The following is a 27728-nucleotide window of genomic DNA, read 5'->3' as shown; positions in this document are numbered from 1 at the left end:
ATATACTACCGACTGTTTCACATTTAATAATGTTTTTAATGTATAAGACTACTACTAGATCAGTTCCCACTCTGTGATACTTTCATTCTAGTAATGCGATCTAAGTGCGTTTATGAATAACAAGCACTACTCAGCTACACTTATTAAAATGAGAATTAGCGCAAAAATGGCACAATTACTAGTCGGGGCCTTCAAAACTTAGTCCTCAAAAGTATGTAAACTGAAAACAAATACAGAAGGCATATGATCAAGTTAATTCCTCTAAGAGCAATAAAATTACTCTGTTGGTTAGTTTTGGGTCAATTTGATACAAGCTGGTGTCACTTGGGAAAAGGGACTATCAACTGAGAAAATGTCTCCATAAGACTTTTCCATAGGCAAGTCTGTCCAACATTTTCTTAAAGAATGATTGATGTGGGAGGACGCAGCTTACTATGGGTGGGCCCAACCCTGACACCCTGACTTGTAAAAGAAAGCAAGCTGAGCAAACCAGGAGGAAGAAGCCAGTAAGCAGCAAAAACTTTGCTTCAGTTCCTGCCTCCTTGTTCCTGCCTTGAGTTCCTTTGATGATAGACTATGATGTGGGAGAGTAAGTTAAATAAAAATAAAACCCTTCCTCCCAAAGCTGTTTTTGCTCATAGTGTTTTATTACAGCGTTAGATATCCTAAAACAATTATCTGTCTTTAGCTTTAATCTTATTATAGTAATATCAAAATCAACTAAGAATAGAGTAAAAGAAAAAACATCAGATACAGTTGTCTTTCCAGTTGGTGACCGTACAACAGAAAACTTCACGCTAGAAAGGGCTCTTCCAGTGAGACTTACTTCATAAGACTCTACTTCAGTGTAAACACTTGGTCACGGAAAGGACTATGAAGCTGATGAAACATACAACCAATTCCTTGACACTTCCCAGAAACATTTTCAAACAACTAAGGAAGTTTAGCAAGTGATATAACGGAAAACCATTTTCACTTAAAAATCTCCAATATTTAACACTTATTAAAGAAACAAAACAAACCAAGAATGTAAGGAAAATTCATTCCCCAAATCCACTTTTTCCTTCCTTGGACAACTCCAATAGACTCAAACATACAAATCAAGGGCTTTGCTTCTTTTATGTATGTATGTGTATACATGTTTGTATATGTATGTATAATTGCATGTACGTATGTATGTTTTTGTTTTGTTCTGAGACAAGGTCTCATTATGTAGCCTTGGCTAGTCTAAAACTCTCTAGATAAACATTCTGGCCTTGAACTCATAGACATCTACCTGCATCTGCCTTCCGAGCTCTGTGGTTAAAGGCCTGTACCACCACTTCTGGCCTTATTTTATTTATCTACAAACATGATTATTTGCCGGGCGGTGGTGGCGCACGCCTTTAATCCCAGCACTCGGGAGGCAGAGGCAGGCGGATCTCTGTGAGTTCGAAACTACAGAGAAACCCTGTCTCGAAAAATCAAAAAAAAAAAAAAAAACATGATTATTTGTCTGGAAAGCCTTCCCTAGTGATAATATAAGCTTCAGCAAAGTATCCATTCACATTCACGCACTTCCCTGCATCAGAACCACCTAGAGTTTGTGAGCACAGACTGCTGGGACATTCTAGAGATTCTCATTCAAAATGTCTAACATAATATAAAAACATATCTGTATTGCCAAGAAATCCTCAGGAGATGAAGTTGTTAGCCTGGGATCACACTAAGAACACTGGATTATAACCCACACTTCTAACCTTATCTTTAAGAGACTCGGTAATACAGTTGAAAAGTAAAACCAACTTTAAATTTTTATAAAGCTAAGGCATTATTTTCCTAAGACTAAAACACAGCAACAATATATACTACTGTTAGACACTCAGAGGGGCTGGGAGGATGAACAGAAACAGACAGACAGACAGACAGACAGACAGACAGACAGACAGACAGACTGTTTACCTTTTCTGTATGTCATGATTATTCCTAAATGTAATGGGGGTGGTGCACGCTTTTAATCCCAACAGACGTAAGAGGATCTTTGTGAGTTCGAGGTCAGACTGGTCTACAAAACTAGTTCCAGGACAACCAGGGCTACATACAGAAACTTTTTTCTCAAGGGGGAAAAAAAAGTGGGGGAGGCTAAAATCCCACCTGGGGACTGAGGCAAAGAAACAGAAAGGCTGTATTCCTGATAAATATTTAAAAAACAACAAAAAGTTACCTGTACCAGGAATTTCTGTAAAATATTCAAGACACATAAAAAACAAAGCAAAACAGAACACCAAAAATTATCTTTAAATAAACTTATTTTCATCAGTGATTTGTAGAATCACGCTAGGGAGCTTCTGAAACGGTTCTATAATTCCTTCGTCCTGGTACAAATGCCTTTGCGTACTTCTGGTATTTGAATCATCTTTTAAGTGAGCAGGACATCACAGCTATTGTATGGCATATGCAAGACAAAACCAGCAAAAATAGTAAGGCCATTTCCAAGACTGGGCTACAAAAGACAGTGATTTCTGCTTTGCTGGCAGTCTTCCAATGGCTACCTCAGATGTCGGGAAAACCACAGCCAGTGAGGACCTCAAGTCCTTTCAGCCCACAGCCTAGAAAAAGAAAAAAGGGATGGAAACAGAGGACTTCCTGCGGCTACTCTTTGGGTTTAGCTCCCTGCACTCACCACAGGGATATGCAGAAACACTATAATTCCCCTTCCAGGGGATCTGACACTCTATTCTGACCTCAAGAGGTAACCAAGTATGCATGTCACATACACATAAAATAAAAATAAATAAATCTTTTAAAACAAGAAAGCTGACTTTTATCGAGTGAGTTTAGAGACTAACCTTCCTCAGTTAAATCCTTAGAAATGACTGTGAAGACTGAGAGAAAGGTTCAGGCAGAGAACTTTTCCTACTCCTAGATTCCTAACCCAGACAGTAACAATATGATTTTTAAGCTACTACATTCTAGATAATTTGTAACGTAGTAATAGAAACACAATAGTACCTACCTATCTTTTCTCTAATAAGTTCAAAACAAAGGGGAAAAAGGGCAGAATTATGTGAATTCTGTTTTTCACTAAATTCCAAACCCTATTAGTGCTATAATATAAGTCTAGAAAAGCCTGGCATAAGCTATTTTTACTGTAAGCCAAAGTCAGAAATGTGTATTTTTAAAAATAGCACTTAACAGAAAAGCTTTACAAATTAAGCAAATGAGCACAGACACATACTCAGAACATTGCAGAATACTATAAAGTGCTGTTTTACAAATTGCAAAAGAAAGAAGAAAGTCATTGTAAATGTATGATTTACAGTCAATGATCACAAAATTTAAATCAACCGAGTTCCAGCATATTTCTTATCTAAAACACTATCAAAAGCATAACATTTTATATTTTTTAGTATCACTCAATCTAATTTATAAAATTTAATTCCTACAGAAAATAAAATTTCATCTCCAATTAAAACATATTTGATAGAAATGCCAATGTTTTAGAGAAAACTTAAGTTGATTTTATCAGATCTAACATACTAAAATTACTGGACGAACGGAGGAAACAGGCAGATATGAAAGCACACTTCAGCTCTACAAACTGCAATGATAATGGCACACTGAGGACTTAGCTTACTCAGTACAGTTCCTTGCAAAAAACCCTGGGTTTGATCCCAGAATTCCATAAACTGGACATGGTTACAAATGACTATAAACCTAGCACCATGAAGGTGGAGACAAGAACAGAAGTTTGAGGTTTGCTACACAGATCCTATCTTAAAAAAAAAAAAAAAAAAAAAAAAATTAAACGTGGGGCTCATACCTATAATCTTAACACTTGGGTATGCAGAGGTAGGAGAACTGCTATTAAGTCTGAGGTCAACATGGGCTTTTCTTTTTAACGGCATGGTAGACGGCACAAGTGCTTGTTATGGAAGCATCATACCTGAGACTACAGTCATGTAAAAGGGCAGGATAAAGGAGTGCACCTGTGATCCAAATCTGCGGGGAAGCACAGCAGACAGGCAGACCAAGACTACCTGGCCAGCCAGCCTAGCTGAGCAGTCAAGTTCCAGGTGCAGTAAGAGCTGAGAAATCCTGCCTCACCAAAGAAGGCAGAGAGCAATAGAGAAAGACACGGGAGTGGACCTCTCGCCTCCACAGGAGCACACTGTGTGAAGGCTGGTGACTCCCACCCCAACACAACAGACAGCATTATGGTTTCAGTATCCATACAAAAAGGGACATGAAAAACTCATCTTAAGCTTTTAATAGCTATAAAATTAACATATAAAACAGAATGTAACAGCAAAGCAAATTAACATTCAAAAGTCTAAATTATAAGCTTTCCCTAAAATTAGTTCAATATCATCAAATTCTTTTTTAGACACAAAATAAGCCAAACACCAATGGACAAATATGATCACTCCTCTATAAGCAACCTAGAAAAATAAAATGCAGAGACAAGAAGAACAGAGACCAACACCTGGGAATTGATGTAGTGAGTCTTGACTAGGCAAAACACGGTGGGGATGGATGACGAAAAGGTTTAGAGATGTGATGCAACAAAATAAATAACAGTCACAAATGGTTAAAATAATGAATACAAACATTTGACAACAATCATTGACATACAAAATAAGCTAGCCTAAAACACCAATCCTACTAATTTTACAGTATTTTACTCTAATTTTCAATTATTTCAAAACTAATGCATCCAGCTAAACGTAAGATAATGCAAACCCAGTAACTGAAAGGATTAAAGAATATCTAATTCTGCTCTTTACAGGTTCCCTGACCTCTGTACTCAGAAGTATCTATGCCCATCACCCTAAAGGGGAGGAAAAATTCTAAGATGCTATATTCAATAGTGCATGTGCACAGTCCTGTGACGGAGCCTTCTTAGCAGGTACAGATCCACTGAAACTTGCTTAGTAAAGAGAACAGACCAGAAACCTGTATGGCATTGTGCAGTTCTATTATTTTCAAGTTAATCACTTAAATTTTAAAAACTCACTAGTATCCATTTCAGGTGTCATTCTAAAACAAATGAGTTTACAGATGGACTATACTCAAAGCAGTACCTTAGAAAGGAAGCATTCAATGTACTAGATAACTGGTTTAGTGGTTCGATTATTACTCTGAAAAGCACAGACCCCCTACTAAAGTTTTCCTGAAGCATATTATAGAATTTTCTGATTCATTAGACAGTGAGAAGATTGTAAATTACAGAAATCATGACTAATTACTGTTTGTTGTCAAATTACCACTACTACTGTGGTTATATTAAGTATTTTAGCATTTCCAGAAGTCTCTCCATCTATGTCTGAAGTAGCCTCTTCTTCATTCTATGATAGCCAAAAATATTCTGTCCCTCTGTATCCCTGAGGAGATTTGGTTCACACATGTCTGCAGATGGATGTTTGAGGGAAAGAGAAGACAATATATCTCCTATCAACTAGCTGACAGTGTCTTGGGAAAGAGCTGTTTCTGGTTAACTTACATTTAAAAAATTTTTTTAGATGTTATTTATGTATGTGGGTGTTTCATCTAAATAAATGTGACACATGCACGCCCAGTACTCTTGGATGTCTGAAGAGAGCATCAGATCCTTTGGAGCTGGAGCCACGGATGGATGTGTGCTACCATGAGGGTGCTGGGAACTGAACCCAGGTCTTTTGCAAAAGCAGCAAGCATTTAGAGGCTGAACCATCTCTCCATACCTATCAGGTCATAATTTTAAGAACTATTTAAGAACACTCATTACGTGAGTATTCTTATAAACCTTCAGAGTTGACCACAAATTTCAACTTCCAAACCAGGAGATATCTATGAATTTACTTAGGCTGTGATAAAAGGTGTAAGGTAGGTCAAATGGTAGTGGTGCACGCCTTTTAATACCAGCACTTGGAAAGCAGAGGCTGGCAGATCTCTGTGAGTTCAAGGCCAGATTGGTCTTATAAGTTAGGTCTATTCCAAGCAAATCTAAACATGTAGTATCATTTTCTTTCTGTTTTTTTAAAGATCATTTATCTATTTATTTACTTACTTATTATGTATACTGTGTTCTGTCTGCATGTTTGCCTGTACACCAGAAGAGGGCATCAGATTTCATTATAGATGGTTGTAAGCCACCATGTGGTTGCTGGGAATTGAATTCAGAATTCTGGAAGAGCGGTCAATGCTTTTAACCTCTGAACCATCTCTTCATCCCCATCATTTTATTTTCTTAATAAGAAAAAGCTATTAACATCCAAAAATATGGATATTACTATATCTGTATAATATTTAGAGAGAATTAGTTTTATGAAAAGTTACCATTAAAATAAATTTAAAGAAAGTCTCAAAAGTATTTTCCTCCTTTATGTTTCCAAAAATAAATTTTTTTAAAAATGGGTGTTTAAGAAAAATAAAGTACCTTTCAAGAGGCAGTACCTGAAGAGACTCTAGCCGACCCAGCTTTCTTTTACAAGGCTCATGAGATTCCGACCCAGCTTTCTTTTACAAGGCTCATGAGATTCTACAGTGGCTTCAATCCCAGTGACTGTAGAACCACAGGGTAGGTAGTTCTACAGCAAACGGCACCTGAACATCCTGCTCTCACTTAGCTGGTGAGTGCCTACAAATCCACACAGTTCAGCTGTGCAAAACTGAGTGAATGCACTACCTGGCAACCTGAAAGTCACATGTGGTGCATGGGAAACATAACATGTGACTGGCTAGTTCTATCAGCTAACATACTCAGGGAATGCCAAGTGTATACACAAGACTCACACTGTGGGAGACACAGACTTATATATGTGGGAAAAGCACACACAAGAGTAAAAACAGGACCAATTCAGATGGGACGGACTGGAACTCCAGGTAGCAAACATGCCGTGGTGGCATACTACTTAAGTAAGGAGGGAAAGCAGGAAACTGAGCATTAAGTTTATAATTCGACTAATCTATAGGAAAATCGTACTATATAGTACAATGTCACAGATAACCTGAACATTATTCAAAGACTTGTTACCTTCATAAAAATTACATATTTTGGGGTTGGAGAGATGGCTCAGAGGTTAAGAGCTGGCCGTTCTTCCAGAGGTCCTGAGTTCAATTCCCAGCAACCACATAGTAGCTCACAGCCAGCTAGAATGAGATCTGTCATGTAGGCATGCATGCAGGTAAAACACTGCATACAAAATAAATAAATATTTTTTAAAAATTATCTATTTTGCTTTCATTTGATTTATTTTGTATGAAGGAGGGGTGGTAGAAGTAGGGAGTCAACTAGATGTCAAGAAGTCAATCCTCTCCTTTTACATGTGGATCCTAGAATCAAATTCAGATCCTCAGGCTTGGTAACAAGTGCCTAACCCAGCGAGCCATTGTTTCATACTACTGTTAATATAAATAAGCGTAAAATGGCAAAGAAATTAGTGTAATTTTACCATCTGCTAAAATGAAAAACTTCCATTACCTATCACCAATATCCTACAGTCTCCTAGTATTCTGTAACCCTAAGTCCTCTTCACTACTTCATACCTTCCCTTCTGCTGTCTTGGTCAATGTGTTTTAAACATACATATAAAAATGTTAGCCATATGAGGATACTGCACTATTAGTAAGTAACATTGTTTTAAATTTTTCTCAGTCACATGCAAAAACATACATGCATCTGGAAAACATTATGCTAAGTGAATCAAAACAGATACAAGGAGTCTAACACTGAATGGATGAACTCACATGTGAAATCTAACACAAACTCAGAAAACTGCAGAGCAGAACAGAAATGAACAGAAGCTGGGATGAGAGTTAGAAATGGGAAATGCTGTTTGCTAGGGTGCAGAGTTTCAGTCTTATACATTTACTCTACAGCAAAGTCCACCGTTAGTTACAACTGTTTATTTCAAAATAGCTTAAAGAAAAGATTCTGAGGCTAGAGTGGTGGTTCAGCTGTTAAGAGGACCTGAAGTCAGTTCCCAGGACCCATATCAGGCAGTTCACAGCAGCATGTACAGCTGCAGAGGGATCTGTACCTCTGGCCTCTACAAACACATGAACATATGTACATGTACCCACACACAGACACACGTGAACATATATATAAGTAAATTCAAAACCTTTAAAGGATAGATTTTAAGTAGTTTTACCATAAAATATGGTGACTACGTAAAATGAAGGCATGTTAATAAGCTTAAAATTATTCCATAATGAAAATACATAAATCAAAACACATTGTGGAGCTGGGGAGATAGTTCAAGCACTGACTGTTCTTCCACAGGACCTGGGTTCAATTCCCAGCACCCACATGGCAACTCACAACTGTCTGTAATTCCAGTTCCCGGGGATCCAACACCCTCACACGGACATACTTGCAAGCAAAATACCAACACACATTAAAATAAATGAATTAAAAAAAAAAAAACCACTGAGCATCATAAACAAATACAGTATTTGTTGATTACAACAAAGAAGACCCTAAGAGAGACATACATGGATCTAATCTATATGGGAAGTAGAAAAAGACAAGATCTACATAAATTGGGAGTGTGGGGATCATGGAAGAGGTTAGAAGAAAAGAGGAAGGGAGGGAGCAGAAAAATACATATAACTCAATAAAAACAATAAAAAAATTTATTGATTAAAATAAAAATTTTTAAAGATTTTTAAATTTTCAAAAGCAAACTTCAATACTTGTAAAGAATTTTAGTATTAATAACGAACTTTAGTACTAGTAAAGTTGAGCATATTCAAAACTTCATTATTTTGCATCTTATCCCCTTTTATTCTTCTCGAGAATAGGGTTTCATTTAAGAAGCACATTATCATTATGAATCACCTAAGTCCCTTTCATCTGGTTAATTCTCAACCAAGACTCAAGAGTCACAGGCCTAGTCTAAGCTGGACTGTGCTCCGTCTGCTTAGAAACACTACCTTGGAGAGAACATCTGTCCTACTGCATTGGCCTCTAGTCCAAAATAACAGATTTGTCTCAGACCATTTCTCGTAATATTTCCTCATCTTATTTCAAAGTTGAAGTGAGAGTAAAGGACTGTAAGGTGTTAAGAACACAGGGCAGATGGAGAGCTGACATCTGCAGGTAGGGATAAGCACCGGGGAAGAAGCAGGCTGGCTCTGGACTAAGCACAACAGACACCTTATAGCAGGCGGCTCAGTCACGGTACAAGAGTAAGTAGGAGCCACACGTACTGAGTAAAAAGAGAAGGCAAATCCTAAGGCATGCTTCCTTGTAATCCAAGGGACCTGAAAACAGTTTCTACTTTACTACTGGCATTCTCCTAGGGAAGACTGTAATTTAAAAGTCAATCAAGCTGCTGGTGTCCCGAAAAGCTGGTTAAGGCGAGAAGCACTGAAAACTTGCTGAAGGAAGGTAAGAAGTCCACTGGGTGAGCTTTGGAGACTTTTTCTTGTATTACTAGTGCTCTGAATCTCTAACTTCAAAGTAGTTAAAAACGTAACATTGAATTTCTGTGTTGTGTCAAGAAATAAACATTAAACACCCAAGACTCAGTGGTTATCTCCTAAATGGAACCCATCACACAGATTCTGATCACTAGACTAATTCCAATCTCACAATATATCATTTTTTGGACCTATTTAATTCTAAGAGAAAGTTTAAAACCTTTTTCAATACAAATCACACTAATAGCATCTTCAGTTTGTGGCTATTTTTATAGTCAAGGTCAATACTATAAAAATACTATAAAAATCTGTTTATCCTTTTCTACTTTAAAGTATTATCTCTGCTATGCTAAAATAACAAGATATAGTAAATAATAAATATAAGAATAAATAACAAGATTCAGTGTGAATCTACTAAAGATAAAATGTTACTTTGAATGTAGAACAATCAATCAAAGTAGTGTTTCCGGATGCAGATTTCCACTTCCCAGATCAAAGTAAAGGAACACTAGGTCCTAATGAAAGGCCTCTCCCCGCTTCCTACCTGGAGGTGGGATCAGAGGAGGAGCCGTGCTGACAGTTGGAGGAGGTGGAAGAAATGGAGGCGGTGGAAGGTGAGTAGGAGGAGCCCCTGGCGGGAAAAATGGAGGTGGTTTGCTGAAATTGTTGTCCACTTCAGTAGCAGATCTGTCAGAAAGGACCTAAAAGTAAAGCATAATTCATCAGCACACTAAGTAAATGTTGAGCAGAGTTTGGTCAGTTCACTCCATTCATTCTAAAAAGGGAAATAAAAGGCACATGGGGGGGATAATATTTCTAAACCATGTGTGTTATATGTACATATCTGAGTACAAGCTCATACACCTACTTTTTAAAATGTTCATACTCAAAGCCTAGGATTAAAAACTAGACTACCAAAAATGTTTTCAGTAAGAATTAACAAAGCATTTCAGGTTATAAACAAACACTTCATAAACACAATACAGCAAATACCACACTTTAATCTCAGGCAAAGTTCAAGTGCTGGAGTTAGTTACAGTCAGTATAGATTATGCCCTAAGAAATTCACATGCAAGTAGGCAGGCATATGAGGACCTAATCTCTCCATATTGAAAGTGTTAAGCATTTATTAACAGGTGGAAAATAAGCAGCTATGAATGTAAATAACTTTTCATGTGAGCATCTGTTAAGAGCAAAAGTTCCCACTGAAAAAGAATGCAGTGTTGACTGTGTGAATAGCTAAGAACAAGAAAATCCAAACTTACTAAAGCAATGCAGGAAGGTGACCTCCACAAATTCTGATACGCAATGAGGTTAATAGCAAAACAAGCTAATGCAATATATATTTACACTCCTGAATTCTTACTAAAACATACCATTTAAATATGTTAATTTTTGTTAATTTTTTTCTACATTTAAGCACAATAATTTTCTGAGTATTCTACTCATAATCTAGTAAAATTGGAAACCATCTCAAGAAATCGTAACATTTTAATGGTAAGAAGAACTGTCTTCTATGTTTACAAAAATTACCTTTAAAAATGCTTAAAAAAAAAAAAGAAGCGTATTTAATATACTTTGTTAATAAACAGCTAGGTGGTAGAGCTCTAGATTCTTTCCCCTTCATTTTCTTTTCAATGAGATTATATGGTATTGTTCATAACAAGCAAAGGAAAATTTCACTCACAGGAACTGAGAGGTTATAAATTCTAAATGAAAAGCTTTTCTAATAAGTACAAATAACGCTGAAGGTTTTGCATATAAAATCCCTTCATAACAATGAAAGCAACTAACACTGACTAGCACTTCAGGGGTCTACATACATACATTGCATTGATGATTTTAAATACAAAACCTGTATATTGCTGTTTTCGTTTGCCCGCCGTCTTCCTTCTACTCGGCTGATGGTTATTGTTTGACCAATGACATCAATTGCACCAGGCAATCTCCTGAAACACAAGAGTTGAAGCAATTTAGTTTCATCTAGTTAGATGAATGAAGAATAATAGAAATATTAACAAATAAACAGCCTTTATGATGTACTTTTAAAATTTATTGAAAGAATTTCTCTGTAGTAGATTCTTCTCACTACTTTGCAATTTGATATTTAAAAAAAATATCATTTTACTAAAGTAGTTTGCAAACAAATTTATCTTTGTGGAATAGAATCAGATAGTAAATGCTAGACCAGCTGAAATAAAATGTGTGAAGCACTGCAATTCCACAAGTAATTCTATTCCTCAAACCCTTGGGGTTCTCCAGAAGGGCTAGAAAAGAGATCATGGTCATTTTCACACACAAACACATCACATACATCATTCTCCATAGTGCTATAGTCCAGGCTTTGAGACCTTAAAAGAAAAAAAATGAAACCATGTTTTCCCTTCTGGTGACTCTCCTTTAGGCTAACACTCTAAGCACTCAGAAGCCTGGCTTACCTGTCATTGCTATGTATGATCCTTCTCAAATTTGAGAGGTAAGGATAAATTATTTACCAGAAATCATATTACAAACCTAAAAGAGACACTCAGTAGGCTAATTTTTCTTTTTTAATAAAAGCTATTATGTAGTTGAGGAAGGACTTTTAAGAGCGTATATGCTGAACAAGAAAGAGGAAATCACTTGCAGAAACAGGCTATGAAAAGTGGATGAAAGAAATGTTTTGCTTTTCAGTACTAACAATTCACACTCTAAACTTCACAGAAGAAAAAATCCTTAAAAGAAATCTATCAAAGGTGAAAGAAACAAATACAAAACAACAAAGTGCAGACTACAATTAATTGACATAATAACTGGATGGTAAAACTAATTTTCATATCTGAAACCTTCTAACCTCATGAACTACATGTGCTTCTTTCCAACAAGGTAAGGAATTCACCTTTGAAAACATGAGGGCTTTTCTGGAAATAATGCATTAGCAAATTTGTTTCCAGTAACTATTATTTTACAGCCCTGAGAATAAGGAGAGCCCATCATTGAAGTACACAAGGATATCAGGGATGTCATCCACATATAAGTCAGGATCCTTCACTGTCTTCTACACCAGCCTCGGCCCTCTAGTAAAAAGCTCAGATACAAATCAGTGTCAGTAATGACCACGTTGTGCTGACTTACTCCTGCACTTCTAAGACAACAAAACAACATTCAAGCCTTTCTAACTGTATGTGAATCACTGACTTCCTAGCATCCCCATAAAAGCAATGAGCAAGAGCAGTGCAAAAATCGTAGAGACATTCTGTTTCAACATTTATTTTCATTTTTATTCAGTTCTGTGCAGGTACCCACACAGGCCAGAATAAAAGTGTTAGATTCCGGGGAGTTGGAGTTCTGTAGTTACAGGCAGCTCACAGCCACAGGATGTGAGGTGCTGGGAATCAAACACCAATCATTTGCAAGAGCAGCAAGTTCTTATAACCACTGAGCCCCTGAGATTCATAGAACTTAATATCCTCCACTATAATTGGGGAAATACCCAGACTTTTACATATAGGAGAAAAATCCAAACACAAGAGAAGCAAAAAGTCCTCCAATTTGTACCCCAATTTGTACCTTAAAATAATACAAAACTATGCAGATCACCGCTTCCTATTAAAGTATGTGCCCTCTGCCCTTGGACTCCTACATACTGTAAGATGTGGTGCTTATTTCCTCACCGTTTACAACCACCAAAATTACAATATCAAAATCTACTTCCTTTCTTACTATTCCCCACCACAGAATTGGTCCCTCTCCCAGTTCTGAAGAGTATTTCCATCCAAAGCACTCTGTTTGTTTGGACTGCGAGTTTCCTGACTCAATAAAGGCGTCCACTGGAAAGCAAGCCTCAATACAAGATTAACTTTGTTGTGGGATGACTGCTAACAAACTGTCTCTTAGCATGGATCACCAGAATTTTCAGTTTTAAGAACTCCAGGAATATTAGGAAGGAAGCATGCAGCTCTTCAACTTTACCTAAATGAAGAGCAAAATAGTTTTCTCAGCTTTAAGTGGAATAATCAAATTCAAGATAGTAAACACCATGTTTATAAAAGCAAAACAGCGGGAGAAAGTCAGTTTTCAGAACACCCCAACGGAGGTACAAACACTGCAGTTGAGAAGTCAATTTTCAGAACACACCCCAACAGAGGTACAAAACACTGCAGTTGCCTCCGTTCCCTAAGACCTCTTGGCCCAGGTTTTTGTAAAAAACAAAACAAAAAAACCCACATACACCAACTAATTCACTTTTATTATAATGAATTTGACATTTTGTTCACAAGTGGATTATGACATATTCATAGATGTAGCAAAGTAAACATAAGTAACATGTAACACAATGGAATAATTAAAAATTCCATTAGTTCTGAGCCACATTATGGGTGAATCACATTAATCCCTGACTGTGTCCCCATCAACTTTCCCACTCCACCATCTTAAGGATTAAACCCAGGACCTCAAGTTATGCTAGTTCTCTACCAACTCTCCATGAAAATCCTCAGCAGTGCTGCACTACAACAGAGCTGCCGGAACGCAGATGTCAGCATAGTGCGTCTAGGCTCACCTAGCTCCAAACCTGCTCAGCAATGCCGAGTCAGCTACTGCTATTACCACAACACTTCATATTAGACTCAACTATATGGTGAAAAGCAGAGACAGAAACTAACCACTCTGGATATCTGAGTTTATCCACAGCTTAAGTAGACTCTTGTTCATAAGAGTTTCCATCTTGCAGATATCCTACAACTATGAAATCATCTCTGAAATCAAATTAAAATGTCTTATTTTGATGATTATGATGTACCAGAAAGAATAAAGGGCAGCTAATAAAGATAAAACTGGAATTTCTCAATGACAATTAGAGGTCAAACTAAGATACAGACAGAAGCAATTTGCAATCTCTGTCATCATTTTATGTCTAAGCTAACCACTTAACAGGAAGCGCAAAGGAATCCTAGTGCACAGCTATCTAGTGTGTATGATAAAAAGCATTAGTCTGCAGATGGCTTGTTGGTAATTCTAGAACTTGTATTAACTGAGTACTTTAATTATATTTATAACTTATAACTTATGATACAACAACCATTATTTGCATTTTTATATATGAGAATACAGAGCAAACCTATACTCAATGAATTCTTTTTGGAAGAAAGTATGATAGATTGCAGTAATTTTTAAATTTTATTGGTAATAAAACACACAAGAAATGTGTTTTGCCTAAAAAATCCAGAACATATATATTACGTTAGAAAAAAACAGAGTTTTGTAAAATGATGCTTACAAAAAAAAAAATACAATATTAAAAGCAAACATAATTTCCTTATAAAAAGTATAATGACAAAACCCAACAAATACCACTTAGATCCCCCAAACTGACTGGCACTCAGAAATGAATTACAACCATATGCTTTAAAAAGTACCAAAACCAGACAAAATGTGCTTATCTGTATGACAAAAGCAAAAGTATATTTCACAGCCGGGCGGTGGTGGCGCACGCCTTTAATCCCAGCACTTGGGAGGCAGAGGCAGGCGGATCTCTGAGTTCGAGGCCAGCCTGGTCTACAAGAGCTAGTTCCGGGACAGGCACCAAAGCTACAGAGAAACCCTGCCTCGAAAAACCAAAAAAAAAAAAAAAAAAAAAAAAAGTATATTTCACAGATCCACTCTTAAATGCTGTGTAAAACACAACAGTGTGAGGCTTAATAAAATCAGGCGAGCCCAACAATGGTAAAGTTTCATCTAAGGAAGAGCAAACGTTCTTAACTAGCACATCTCTCTTTCTAAGGATCCAAACCCAAGGAGATAATACATGTGAGTAAAATGCAGATGACACCACTGTGTGAAATCAAGTTTACAAATGAGTCATCTCTACAAAGAAAATCCAGAACACCATCTAGCTTTATATTTATAGTCTGAGGGTTTTTTTCATAAGAGTTCCTAATAAAAACTAAGCAGCAGACATTTCAAAGATTTGTTCTCTCAGAAAAAAATAGCATCTAAGCTTTTCTTATATTAAAACAATAGATTTATTTATTTTATATGTACAGATGCTTTTCCTGCATGCTTATCTGTTCACCATGTGTGTGGTGCCCGTAAAGGCAGAAGATGGGGTATGATGCCCTGAAACCAGAGTTAGACAGTTGTGAGCCTCCAATGGGAGCTGTGAACTGAACCCACATCCTGTCCAAGACCAACAAGTGAGCTTAACCACTGAACCATCTCTCCAACCCCAATGTTTGAATTTCCATATGACCGAATAAAAGGCAAATGTAGCCAGTTGTCTCAATCAAGTCATATATCTAAACACATAGCTGTAACCTCTCTTGAGCTGCTGTAGGAAAGAATGAACCGACAAACAAGACAACTTAAATGCACGAATGGGAATGAGGATATTTTAGACGGTGTGAAGAGCACAAACAATGGAAGAATGTAGAGAAAGTATTGTGTAGGATGTCTAATGTAAAATATCTACCATACAGCTTGCAAATGAAGACACACAATACCCTTCTGAAAGTGGCTGGCACTCAAAGCCATAAATTATAAATTAAATGAACATTACATAAAAGACTAAGTGAGGCTATAAATGTTACCCGATGTCAGCTCTCAGTACAACTACATCTATCATTCTATCACAAAACTCCACTGTAAACTAGCATTTGATTTGAATCTTCCAGCCAACCCAGAATCAAGCCTCTAAATCAATTTGGGAGGTAATTTTGCTGACCAGGATAAATATAAATTCAATTATTATGCACTACATCAAATTATTATATAAGTATCACTAATACAAGTATTAAAATTCTGAATTACATTTCATTGCTAACAATATGAAAAACATTCTATTTGACTCCACATATCAGAACTAACTTTACTTAAAATAATTTCAAATTTCTCTTAATTCCACAGGTAAAACTTTCCTGTCATTTAAGTATAATTAAAATTTGTCACTGAAGACTATTGAAATAAGTTATTTTATCACTCTTCTTTTAATCTACTATGTATTTTGATGGGCATGGGCTTTATTTATTTAATGTGTTTGTGTGCACACATGTCTATGCAGTACATGCACGCCTGGTGCCCATAGAGTTCAGAAGAAGGCATCAATTGCCTAGAACTGAAGTGACAGTGATTGTGAATCACCACAGTGTGTGCTGGAAATTAAGCCTGCAAGAGCAGTAAGTGCTTTTTATCTCTGAGCCATCTCTTCAGCACCCCACCCTGTTTTTATTCTTAACCCACCAAAAATCACACACATAAAATTGTTCTGAAAATTTTTACCTTATTGGTTATAACTATACCAATAATTAGGGTATTTTTATAAAAAGTCAAAATACTGTCTTTGACATGAATGCCTACTTTTTTGACATGAATACTTATTCTTTTCTAAAGGCAAACCTCAAACTGACTAGAGATTTTTACAATTCACTAAGAATATATAATTAAGCTTCTACAGGGGAAAAAAACTATGAAAATCAAACTTTCCTTTGATAGTGTTGCCCCCCTTGCTTTTTGCAAAATGCTACAAAAGCATCTGCCCTAATTTGCATATCTAAAAGCTTTTAAACAAAAGTGATTAAAATCAAACCACCACAAGATCATTAGTACATGATTTACACATAGGAAACATAAAATTCATATAGGAAGCATAAAATTCTTCAACAACACAAAACAAAGCCAAACAACAAAATTAGTCCTTGTTTGGTTGTAATTATTTAAATCTCAAAGGGTATGTTAAAATTATTCAGGCCAATACATCTGAGTCATACACTAAAATAATCATTTCTCGTACTATCATAGGCAATACATTCTATGGACAGCAGTGCTCAGCTCACTGTATCCTTCAGGAATGAAGTTATTCCCATTTCACAGACTTAGAGAAATTGTAGTATGTGTCTATGGCTGTACACATTGTAAATACAAAATTTAGAACATGAATCAAAATTCTATGGATGGTGGGATCATGAGTCAACCTGTTAACAAGGGCAGTTGGTAGACCACCTTACAAGAAGAGCAGGCCTTTACACTGTAGCTGGACAGAATTAGAAAGATTCTGTGGAGTCAAATTTTGCAAGTCCCAAAGCGAGTTCAGAAAGTTACACTTCATGTATAAGCAGTGAAAAATAGCTGAGAATATCATAAAAAGATGTAAAAGAGCAAAGAATTAACATGCAACAAGGGGGAGAGAAAAATAAATTGAGAACACCCATTAGTGTGGTTCAATGTAACAATTACATAATATAAAAGGCCAAAAGGATGAGGAAGACACATGCTGGCTCTCAGTAAATGCCTCAATTGCAATCTGAAAAAGCATCATTGGGGGAAAATATGGTATAGTCTCAAAACTAGTTACCTTATTATATACTGAGACAAAATAATACCAATGATCTAAAGATGAGGAAGTAGCCAATGTTTAAATCAGCCTTACCTTAGATCAGGTGACTCGGCCCTCCCATATCGATCCTGCCACTTCCCAACGCTTGAACTGGCTTTTCTGGAGGCAGTACTTGTCTGAGACTGAGAAGAGGTGCTGTTTCTGGTGAGATAAATTTTCTGTGTTTTTTCTTACATACTGTTGTCTCTAGCCCCCCTCGTTCTGTTTATCTTTTTCCTGGCATGCTTTTTCTCAGGTGCTCTGATATGTTCCTACAGTACCATTCTTTTACGTCATAAAGTGCTTGCTGTAGAACCAATGCCTGGAGGCATTTTAATCTAGATGTTATTTAATTTAGATGTTATCTGATCAACTCTAGAACACTGTTACAAAAACTTTTCAACATAGTCTGGTGTCAAGATGGAGAAACGAAAAAAGAATCAAGGCTATGCCCAAATAATTATCAAGAAACAAATTCCTGTGCCTTTATGAATGAATAACAATCTCTGCCATTTCACAAACTCTCAATCAAAACTCAGAATGTTTCCTCTTTGCTCTTCAATAACACATAGCTGTCAGGACAACCAGGTAACAGTAGAGCTCTGATTTGTTTCTTAAAACCTATGATAAACTAGAATTTCATTTCAAAGATTAACTCTTTCCATTTAAATTTCCAGCTGTTTAATCCCCAGTGACATGCTCCACACGAAGTTTAACTAGGCACAATGACGCTCGGAAGGCTGAGACAGGAAGATCACCACAGAAAAGAACCTGTCACAAAAATAAGGACAGCTATTTCTATTCTTGCCAATCCCGTGAAAGATCAATGTTCTTTCAAAGCTACTAAAAATACACGTTTCTAAGTCTACTTCTGGAAACAAGTACCCAGGAAAAATGAACTACAAACGAATTGAAGTGAACCTAGAGCGACAACTCCACAGACACCACTGGAAAGCCCTCCCTGACCATGGCTTTTTGTTCCATATCCTACATGTATGAAAAGAAATTCTTTCGTAGTCAGAAAGGAAAAGAAATGCTAACAGTGAGCAGGTTAAAAGAACCAATAAGACTATAGCACGTGAATAGATGTTTTCACCACTCATCCTCAGTCTAGAACAGAACAGAAAGAACTGCTAACAAATCCTGAACTCTATTCTAATTGTGTGTGTCTTAATGGCTAAGCAGAAATTCCAAATCTATTAGGACTGTATTTGATTATGAATCAAATGAGTAATATACTGAAGCTGTTGGGAGCCAGATTATCACCACGAGAAAGAGAGACATAATATGGACTAGTACGGAGAAAGAACGCACTCTGTGGTGTCAAACTGGATGTCAAAGAAACATGATTTCATGACTAAAACTTTATTTAAAAGCATGCAAGTGACACTTTCATATTAAAATTGCTATCTTTCCTCCTAGCTGTTAAGTGCTAAAAAGGCCCTGAAAAGAAATGACACCCCAGTACAATGAGCACAGCTATCAGCCTGATCTTGCTTTTAAACTAGTATTTCCTCCTAAGAGGGGATGTCTTGAGAAGAGATCAGAAGTACAAGATGAGCTTGAAATACTCTGCTAACACCAAAAAGTAGAGCTCATACATACACACATACACACACACACACACACACACACACACACATACATAGTCAAAAACAATTTTGAAGAGACTCTACCAAACCAAATTTGGAAAATTTATCACATCAAATATATAAATATATAAATCACACATAAAATTCACACACCATAAATACAAATAAATCAAACTTATAAGCACCCCTCACGTTCTTTTATACCTAAGATTAATGTATTTAGTGAGGCAATGTTGGTAATGCCTGTACTAGAGAGGGTGAGGTGGAAGGACTGTGAGTTTAGAGCTAGCCTAAGCTACATAGTAAAATCTTGTTTCAAAAAATTGAAAAGCAGGAGTTGGAGATACCTCAACGTTAAGAGTACTTATTGCTCCTTTCAGATAACCCAAGTTTGGTTCTTAGCACCCACATATGGTGGCTCACTAACACCTTTAACTCCACTCCAGGGGATCCAGCACCCTCTTCTTGCCTCCTCAGGAACTAGATATACATGTGGCACACGCAGACAAAACACTCATAAAAGCAAATAAGAATGAATAGATGGCTTAGTGGTTAAGAGCACTGAGAGCTCTTCTAGAGGACCTAGGTTTGAGTCTTCGCACCCACAAAGCAGCCCACAACCTTGTCTGTTTCAAATGATCCAACCCACTTCTGTGGGTACCATGCACACATTTGGTGCACAGACTTAAATGCATGCAGAACACCCATACACATTAAAAAGATAATTTAAACAAAATTTTAGATGTTAATCACTGTTTTATAGACATTATAGTAGCAACTCAGTTATTTAAGAAACCAGCAGATGCTAAAGTTCTTGGGAAGTTAGAACACTTATAATCAGTTTCTCCGCAAAATTATTATTATTATTTAAATGATGCTAGGAATCAGACAGAGGGCCTTGTACATGTTACGTCAGACTTTGGGACTGTACACGCTAAGGGCAAAACATTTTTCTAAAACTGAGCAACATCCCCAATGCAAAAATTAATTCTTAAATGCAAAAGGGGAAACAGGAATTGATGCAAAACCAGAAAGGTATAGCCACAAGTAACTCACTGAACAGAACTGAACAGAGAATTCTCAACAGAGGAAGTTCAAATGGACAAAAGACACTTAAGGTCATGCTCAACCTCCTTAGCAATCAGGGAAATGCAAATCAAAACAACTTTGAGATACCATCTTACACCTGTCAGAATGGCTAAAATCAAAACCACCAATGATAGCCTTTGCTGGAGAGGATGTGGAGTAAGGGGTACCCTCATCCATTGCTGGTGGGAATGCAAACTTGTGCAACCACTATGGAAAGCAGTGTGGCGGTTTCTCAGGCAATTCAGGATCAACCTACCCCAGGACCCAGCAATACCACTCTTGGGAATATACCCAAGAGATGCCCTATCATACTACAAAAGTATTTGTTCAACTATGTTCATAGCGGCATATTTGTAATAGCCAGAACCTAGAAACAACCTAGATGCCCTTCCAATGAAGAATGAATGAAGAAAGTGTGGAATATATACACATTATAGTACTACTCAGCGGTGAAAAACAATGACTTATTGAATTTTGCATGCAAATGGATGAAAATAGAAAATATTATCCTGAGTGAGGTAACCCAGACCCAAAAAGATGAACATGGGATGTACTCACTCATAATTGGTTTTTAACCATAAATATAGGACAGTGAGCCTGTAATTAGCGATCCTAGAGAAGCTAAATAAGAAGGTGAACCCAAAGAAAAACATATAGTTATCCCATTGGATATTGGAAGTAGTCAAGAGTGCTGGGCAAAAATTTGGGACCTGGGGGATGGGATGGGATGGGGGAAAGGGGAGATGGGGAGAGAAAAGTGAGAAGGGGAGGATGGGGAGAACTTGGGGGAATGGGGTGGTTGGGATAATGGAAGGATGGATATGGGAGCAGGGAAGTATATATCTTAATTAAGGGAGCCATTTTAGGGTTGGCAAGAGCCTTGACTCTAGAGGGGCTCCCAGGGGTTCAGAGAGATGTACCCAACTAGGTCCTTGGGCAGCTGAAGAGAGAGAGCCTGAAATGGCCCGATCCTATAGCCATACTAACGAATATCTTGCATATCACCATAGAACCTTCATCTGGCGATGGATGGAGACAGAGACAGAGACCCACATTGGAGCAATGGACTGAGCTCCCTAGGTCCAAATGAGGAACAGGAGGGAGAACATGAGCAAGGAAGTCAAGACCGTAAGGGAGGCACCCACCCACTGAGACGGTGGGGCTGATCTATTAGGAGATCACCAAGGCCAGCTGGACTGGGACTGAAAATGCATGGGATAAAACCGGACTCACTGAATATGGTGGACAATGAGGGCTACTGAGAAGCCAAGGACAATGGCACTGAGTTTTGACCCTACTGCATGTACTGGCTTTGTGGGAGCCTAGCCGGTTTGAATGCTCACCTTCCTAGACCTGGATGGAACAGGGAGGACCTTGGACTGCCCACAGGGCAGGGAACCCTGACTGCTCTTTGGACTGGAGAGGGAGGGGGGAGAGGAGTGTGGCTTGGGGAGTGGGGGGAGGGGGAGGAAAAAGGGAGGCGGGGAGGAGGCGGAAATTTTAATTTAAAAAAATTTAATAATAAAAATAAATAAATAATAAATACATTGAAATATTAAAAAAAAGAAAGAAAACTGAGCTACATCCCCAATGCAAAAATTAATTCTTAAATGCAAAAGGGGAAACAGGAACTTGATGCAAAACCAGAAAGGTAAAGCCATAAGTAACTAACCAGATTTGCCATCATTAATAAAAAAAAAAAAAAACAAGTGGGGCAAACTGGGATTCTTTATCTGGAGGCTGGCGTACTGAAGAAGAGAACACAGTGTCACTTACACAAGAGTCTCAAGCCCAGGCCCATCTAATGAGGAAGAATTGGCAAAGCCAGATTGAGGAATCAACTCTAAAACAACTGGATTGCACTCATCTAGAATACAACAGAAGGCTGAGAAGCTGCTCTAGATGATAAACACCTAAAGAGAGAGCTCAAATGAATGACCCTGGATTGAGTCCAAGGTCAAGAAGAAAAGGAATTCCGTAAAGGGCAACACTGAGATAACTAACAACTAGCAATAACTAGTAAAATTGATGATCTGGGTATAAGATAAAGGATTGATTTAGCATTAATTTTCCTGACTTTGATAACTGCCCTATTCATACTTATAGAATAAAATGCCCATCCATGTTCCTAAGAAATACAAGGTGAAGTGTTTAGAGATTAAGAAAACAATGCATCCATTGGTTACCATCCCAATTAGTACCCAAATGATTGAGAGAGAAAAGTATTTTTAACAAGAAAAACAACATGTTAGGACCTAGTGAACTGTGTAGGTGAAGTTCTCCCTGATTTACTTGCAACCTGTAAGTTTAAATAATCGTCAAAACAGTACAAAATGAAAACAACAAAGGAAGAAATAGCAAAGATCTGTTTTCCAATCTCCTTGCTTGTTTACAACAATATATTGCATTTAGAAAATCTTATCAAGATGTACATTCATATCACTTTCCTGTAGATATGTACTTCAAAAGAAAATAATATGAAAACAAAAATATCAAACAAGCATTCAGATATTGTAAATGTAGAACTTTCCTTAAGTATGCAAACTTGCTGGACAGTACAGAAGTTACAAACTCACCTTTTCTACTAATATCAAATTTAAGAAGTTCTTTGCTAACATCTACTTACACATTAATAAGACAATCTAAAAGAGATCTAGTGCTTAGGGCAGTATCACAGATCACTACTTGCTGAGGGACAATGGTCTTGTACTTTGTAAAGATTTGCCACTTGTATTTTAATAAAACGCTGATTGGCCAATAGCCAGGCAGGAAATATAGGTGGGGTGACCAAGCAGGAAAGAGGCAGGGCCACGAGAAAAGGGGAATTCTGGGAAGAGGGAAAAGTCAGTCTGCAGTCATAACCCAGACACAGAAGAAGCAAGATGAGAATGCCGTACTGATAAAAGGTACCAAGCCACATGGCTAACACAGACAAGAATTAAGGGCTAATTTAGGATGCAAAAATTAATTAATAAGAAGCCTAAGCTAATAGGTCAACCAGTTTATGATTAATGTAGACCTCTGTGTGTTTCTTTGTGACTGCACTGTGGGACCGGGTAGGACAGAATCCTCTGTCAACATCTACTCTTAAATATCTGTTTTATGTCTCAGAGCTGACAAAAAAAAATTTATTTCCAAAGATTTTATCCAATTTCCATACATATAAAATAACCCCCCCACACACACACACACACATACACACATAAATTATTTTTAGGGAAATAATTTACAATGATTATAAAGTCTGTTTTGATTATCTGAAGATAAATTCAGAAAACAAATGTTCCTACTGAGGAATGAGCACTGTCCTTTATATTCAAAACTGATGATAAAAGCATACTAAGTATGTTTCTATCAGTTGCAAGGGCAATTACTCATACTTTCTTAAGTAGTGATAGGTCTGCTAATTTTCCTATCCTTCCTTCATGCATTTTTTATGTCCCTTACCATCTATTTCAATCCATCTCTCTTTATGTATATCTTCCAATGTCTTCATCTCTACTTAGATCCACAGTCGTTACTATTATAACCCTTGGGCTCCTGTATCCCTTAGTTACCTGGCATAATCTCTGCTCCTGTGAAATACAACTTTAACTGCTCTTCTTGAACACATCTAAAGCATACTTGACTTGGCACATTTTAGACCACGGCATTAACCTAACAAACAGGAAAGATAGAGCTTCTCTCTTTATGCCATCAACTTTTCATTTTACTAACTCATTTGCGTCAACATATAAAACATTGCTTCTCCAATTTTGAAGAAAGCCTTCGTACTCTGTTTCCTCCAGCTACCGCCAAGTGAGCCTAGTCTTTTTTCCCACAAAAGTTTACTCACTTACTCCAAAAAGAGACTACTTTAGGTTTCTCTTTTCAACCATTAACACCCCACTCCTTAGCAATCTGAAGAGAATGTCCCACTGTTCTCATTATCCACCTGCCTGCCTATCATTATTTTTATTTGTTTATTTATTTATTTATTGCTGCAATCTCCTACAAGGGTCCCCGTTTCTACTTTTACTAACCTACATGATACTCTTAGCAAAGAAACTGAAGTGAGATTGAAAACCATTTGTACCCTATACTCTCTCCAGTTACGGAGTTGTTACTGCCCATGTATGGCATACCCTGGTCCATTGGCTTAACTAAGAACACTGCCCCACAAATGTCCTCTTCCTTACTTATTGATCATTAATATTTAGTTGACTAACTCTCAAGTATATAAATGCTGCAATTTCTTTTGCCTTGAAAAACTCTGGCCTCACACTTCTCCCTTTCCCTGGTTCTGGCCCCACAGACAAGAAAAAATAGTCTTTAAAACTGTTCGTATTTTACTTTTCAATTCGTCTTATTTCTCTGTTTTGTTTTTGAGACAGCATCTTTCTATATAGTTCTGGTTGTTCTGGAGCTCACTTATATAGACCAGGCTGGCCTTGAACTCACAGAAATCCACCTGCCTCTGCCTCCCAAATACTGGGATTAAAGGAAGATCTCTCGTGTCTATAGAAGTCATTTAAAAGTCTTTTCAATTCACCTTGTACATGATCTTGGTCAGGATCACCAATGACTATCACACCTGAAAATCTAATAGAAATCTGGTCTTCATCTTCTTGACCAAATTTATCATTAATGTTTGACAGTTGATGACTCCATACACTAACTTCCATCTGAGGCCTCTTTATTGGTTCCTTTTTATTATTGATTTCCATTCATTTCTTTTAGTATCTCAAGGCTCTGGGCTCTTATCGCTTCTTGATCAATACTTTTTGATGGTCTAATTAAATTTCACAGCTTATCTTTAGATACCATTTCAACAGTCTCAAGTTTCTTTCTCCAGTCAATACTCTTCCTCATTCCATAGTAACATATTCAACTTCCCAATTTTAATTTTAAATTTCATACTGAGGTGGCACCTCAACTTCTATTCCTGCAATTGGATGACTTCTCTCTCCAAAAGCAATTCCTCTTGTAATCCATCCCATCTCTTAAATGACAACCCCATCATGACATTTGTGTTGAGCAAGACAAAAATTCACTCAGAATAACTTTTCTCTATAGTCTACAACTGATCAACCAGACATACCATTGCAGGTTTTTGGGGTCGACACAGTAGCTTAGTATTCCGACTACTCATCATTATCTTAGTCCAGGATATCATTATCTCTTGCCTAGATATTAGTTGCGATCTCTTACACCTTATCCCCTTTTATATCACTGTTCACACTGTAAGCTGCTCTTACTAAAGCAGCTAAATTGAGACTTGAAAACCTCAATCAGATTGGCCTGTTAAAAATCTGACTGTGGCTCTCCATTCATTTCAACAGAGGAAAACACACAGCAAAGTTCTTATATCACCACAAGATGTGATACAATTCAACATGCTCCCCACAAAGGAGGGGAAGCAAAAGGAGACAAAGACCTCATGACTCTGAAAGAGTTCATTGTGACAGTAAAGTATTTAGAGAATGTTTTCATGTGACAAACACTGTTCCACAACACCGACAGAACTTAATCATTTGACACATGCAGCTAGACTGCAATGGAAATACCATTACTACATTTTATCAGTTAGGAAATCCAGGCCTAACAAAATTAGAGAGTCCGCCCAAGGACGCTCAACTAGTAAACTGCTGAGTCAGAATTTAAACCCCAGAAATCTAAGGCAAGATCCCAATCTCTTAAGAAAACTCAAAGCAGAGCACACAGAAACTCAACAAAACATAGCTGACTTTTTATAAAAATACCAAATCCAAAATACTACCTATTAAAGGATCAATTCTTGTTAGCTTCTATAATTAATTACTGAATCAAATGTTTATGAAATTTCATTTAGTTCAAATTATGACATTTGAGATATTTCTAGAACAATCCATGAAAATCTTGGCTTACTTTTAAATGCTTCATTTTGCATTAAAGCTTCAAGAATCTTTACTTTAGCTGGTCATGGTAGCACATGCTGTTAATACCAGCATCTGGGAGGCAGAGACAGGCAGACCTCTGTGATTCTGATTCCAGTCTGATCTACACAGCAAATTCAGGGCCAGCCAGGGTTACATAATAAGACTCTGCCTTAAACAAACAAAATCAAAACAAATAAAAGACCATTTCAGTTTGAGACGAGCCTTAAGCTTCTCTATGGTCTTTTCCCCGACAGTGCACTATAAATTCTAATTTCTCAGAATAGTAATAAACTGCAGAACAGATAAAAGGAGATAATAAGAACAAAAATTTAAACAAGCAAAAATAAAAAGGTAAATAGTCAGGCAGAGAATCTGTAATGGCTGAGTTGATTTCAGGGCCAGAGCTGATATCACAATCTAATCCAAAACTAAATTGCTGGCATCCTCAACTTTCACTGGTCTTCATTAATTCTTTGTTATTTTCCTTATAGTGAAGTCAAAAAGACTCATTTCGCATGTCACATTTGAATAAAAAGGACATTTTTTTCTGCATAATTACTACTTCTATCTAGTATTTTATAAACACAAAATTGGGTGTTATATGAAAGCAAAGAATGCCAAGAGACTTTTATGGATGAAATTTCTATGATTTCTTTTACAAAAATCCCTTTAAGTCATAGATCTTACCTAGGAAGTCCAATAAATCCTTATTTAATAATAATATACACAGTAAAGAGCATGAGCAGTCACCACTTCTGCATGGAAGATTAATGTAACTATACCATGCTTTATTTCTTGCAGACTCAGGTGTTTTGTTTTTTAAGATGGAATAGCACCCTGAAAAATTTTATAATAATTCAAACTAAAAGTAGAGTGTTCCAGTTTGTACTGGAAGGAAACTGGGAGACTTCATATTTAACAGAGTTTTACAGCACAAACCCAACAACAAGATCCTAATGCTGGGACCATAAGTGTCTACTAACCTGCTTGGTGGCAGGCCCGTCTTGAACAATGATGGCGGAGAAGTAAACTCAGCTTTTGTAGATGGAAGTGCTGCTTCTTTCTCTGAATTTCCAGTTCTCCCTTGCTGTACCTTCAAAAAGAAAAATGGGCTTACGATTTTGCTTAATTTAACAGACACTCAAGCACGAGACACTTTTTAAGTCTATAACATCTGCCCTGAGGATGTTAAACATGAAGAATGAATCATGCCTGGATATTTACTAAAAGGGACCTATCTATCAGCATTAGGTGAAATGCATCGAAGATGGATTTAAGGATCAAAATGTTCCTATCACAAAAACTTACAGTTTGTCACTGAGAAACCCCAATAAACTGTAACTCATGGAGATTCACAAATTGCTCATGAACAAAAGTAAATGAGTCCAGGACATACTTGGTTATAACTCCATGTTT

At 37.1% G+C, this 27728-nt stretch overlaps 1 protein-coding gene across 13 annotated transcripts in view; it reads right to left on the bottom strand.

Moving 5' to 3' along the window:
- Positions 1–27728, bottom strand: part of Fip1l1 (factor interacting with PAPOLA and CPSF1) — a 62696-nt gene that overhangs the window by 14121 nt on the left and 20847 nt on the right. For 7 of the 13 annotated variants that reach the window (XM_057772823.1, XM_057772825.1, XM_057772834.1 and 4 more), the window contains 4 exons: positions 27296–27405; positions 17789–17896; positions 11243–11336; positions 9932–10088 (listed from right to left, as the gene is read on the bottom strand). In XM_057772823.1, coding sequence (XP_057628806.1) covers positions 9932–10088; positions 11243–11336; positions 17789–17896; positions 27296–27405 — 469 coding nt within the window. The remainder of the gene's footprint in view (positions 1–9931; positions 10089–11242; positions 11337–17788; positions 17897–27295; positions 27406–27728) is intronic. The other 6 variants (XM_057772830.1, XM_057772831.1, XM_057772832.1 and 3 more) reach the window with 1 other exon arrangement.

The sequence above is a fragment of the Chionomys nivalis genome, chromosome 6 (genome assembly GCF_950005125.1).
Source record: "Chionomys nivalis chromosome 6, mChiNiv1.1, whole genome shotgun sequence".
Classification (NCBI taxonomy): Eukaryota; Metazoa; Chordata; class Mammalia; order Rodentia; family Cricetidae; genus Chionomys; species Chionomys nivalis.
This window is presented reverse-complemented; position numbering and strand designations above follow the sequence as displayed.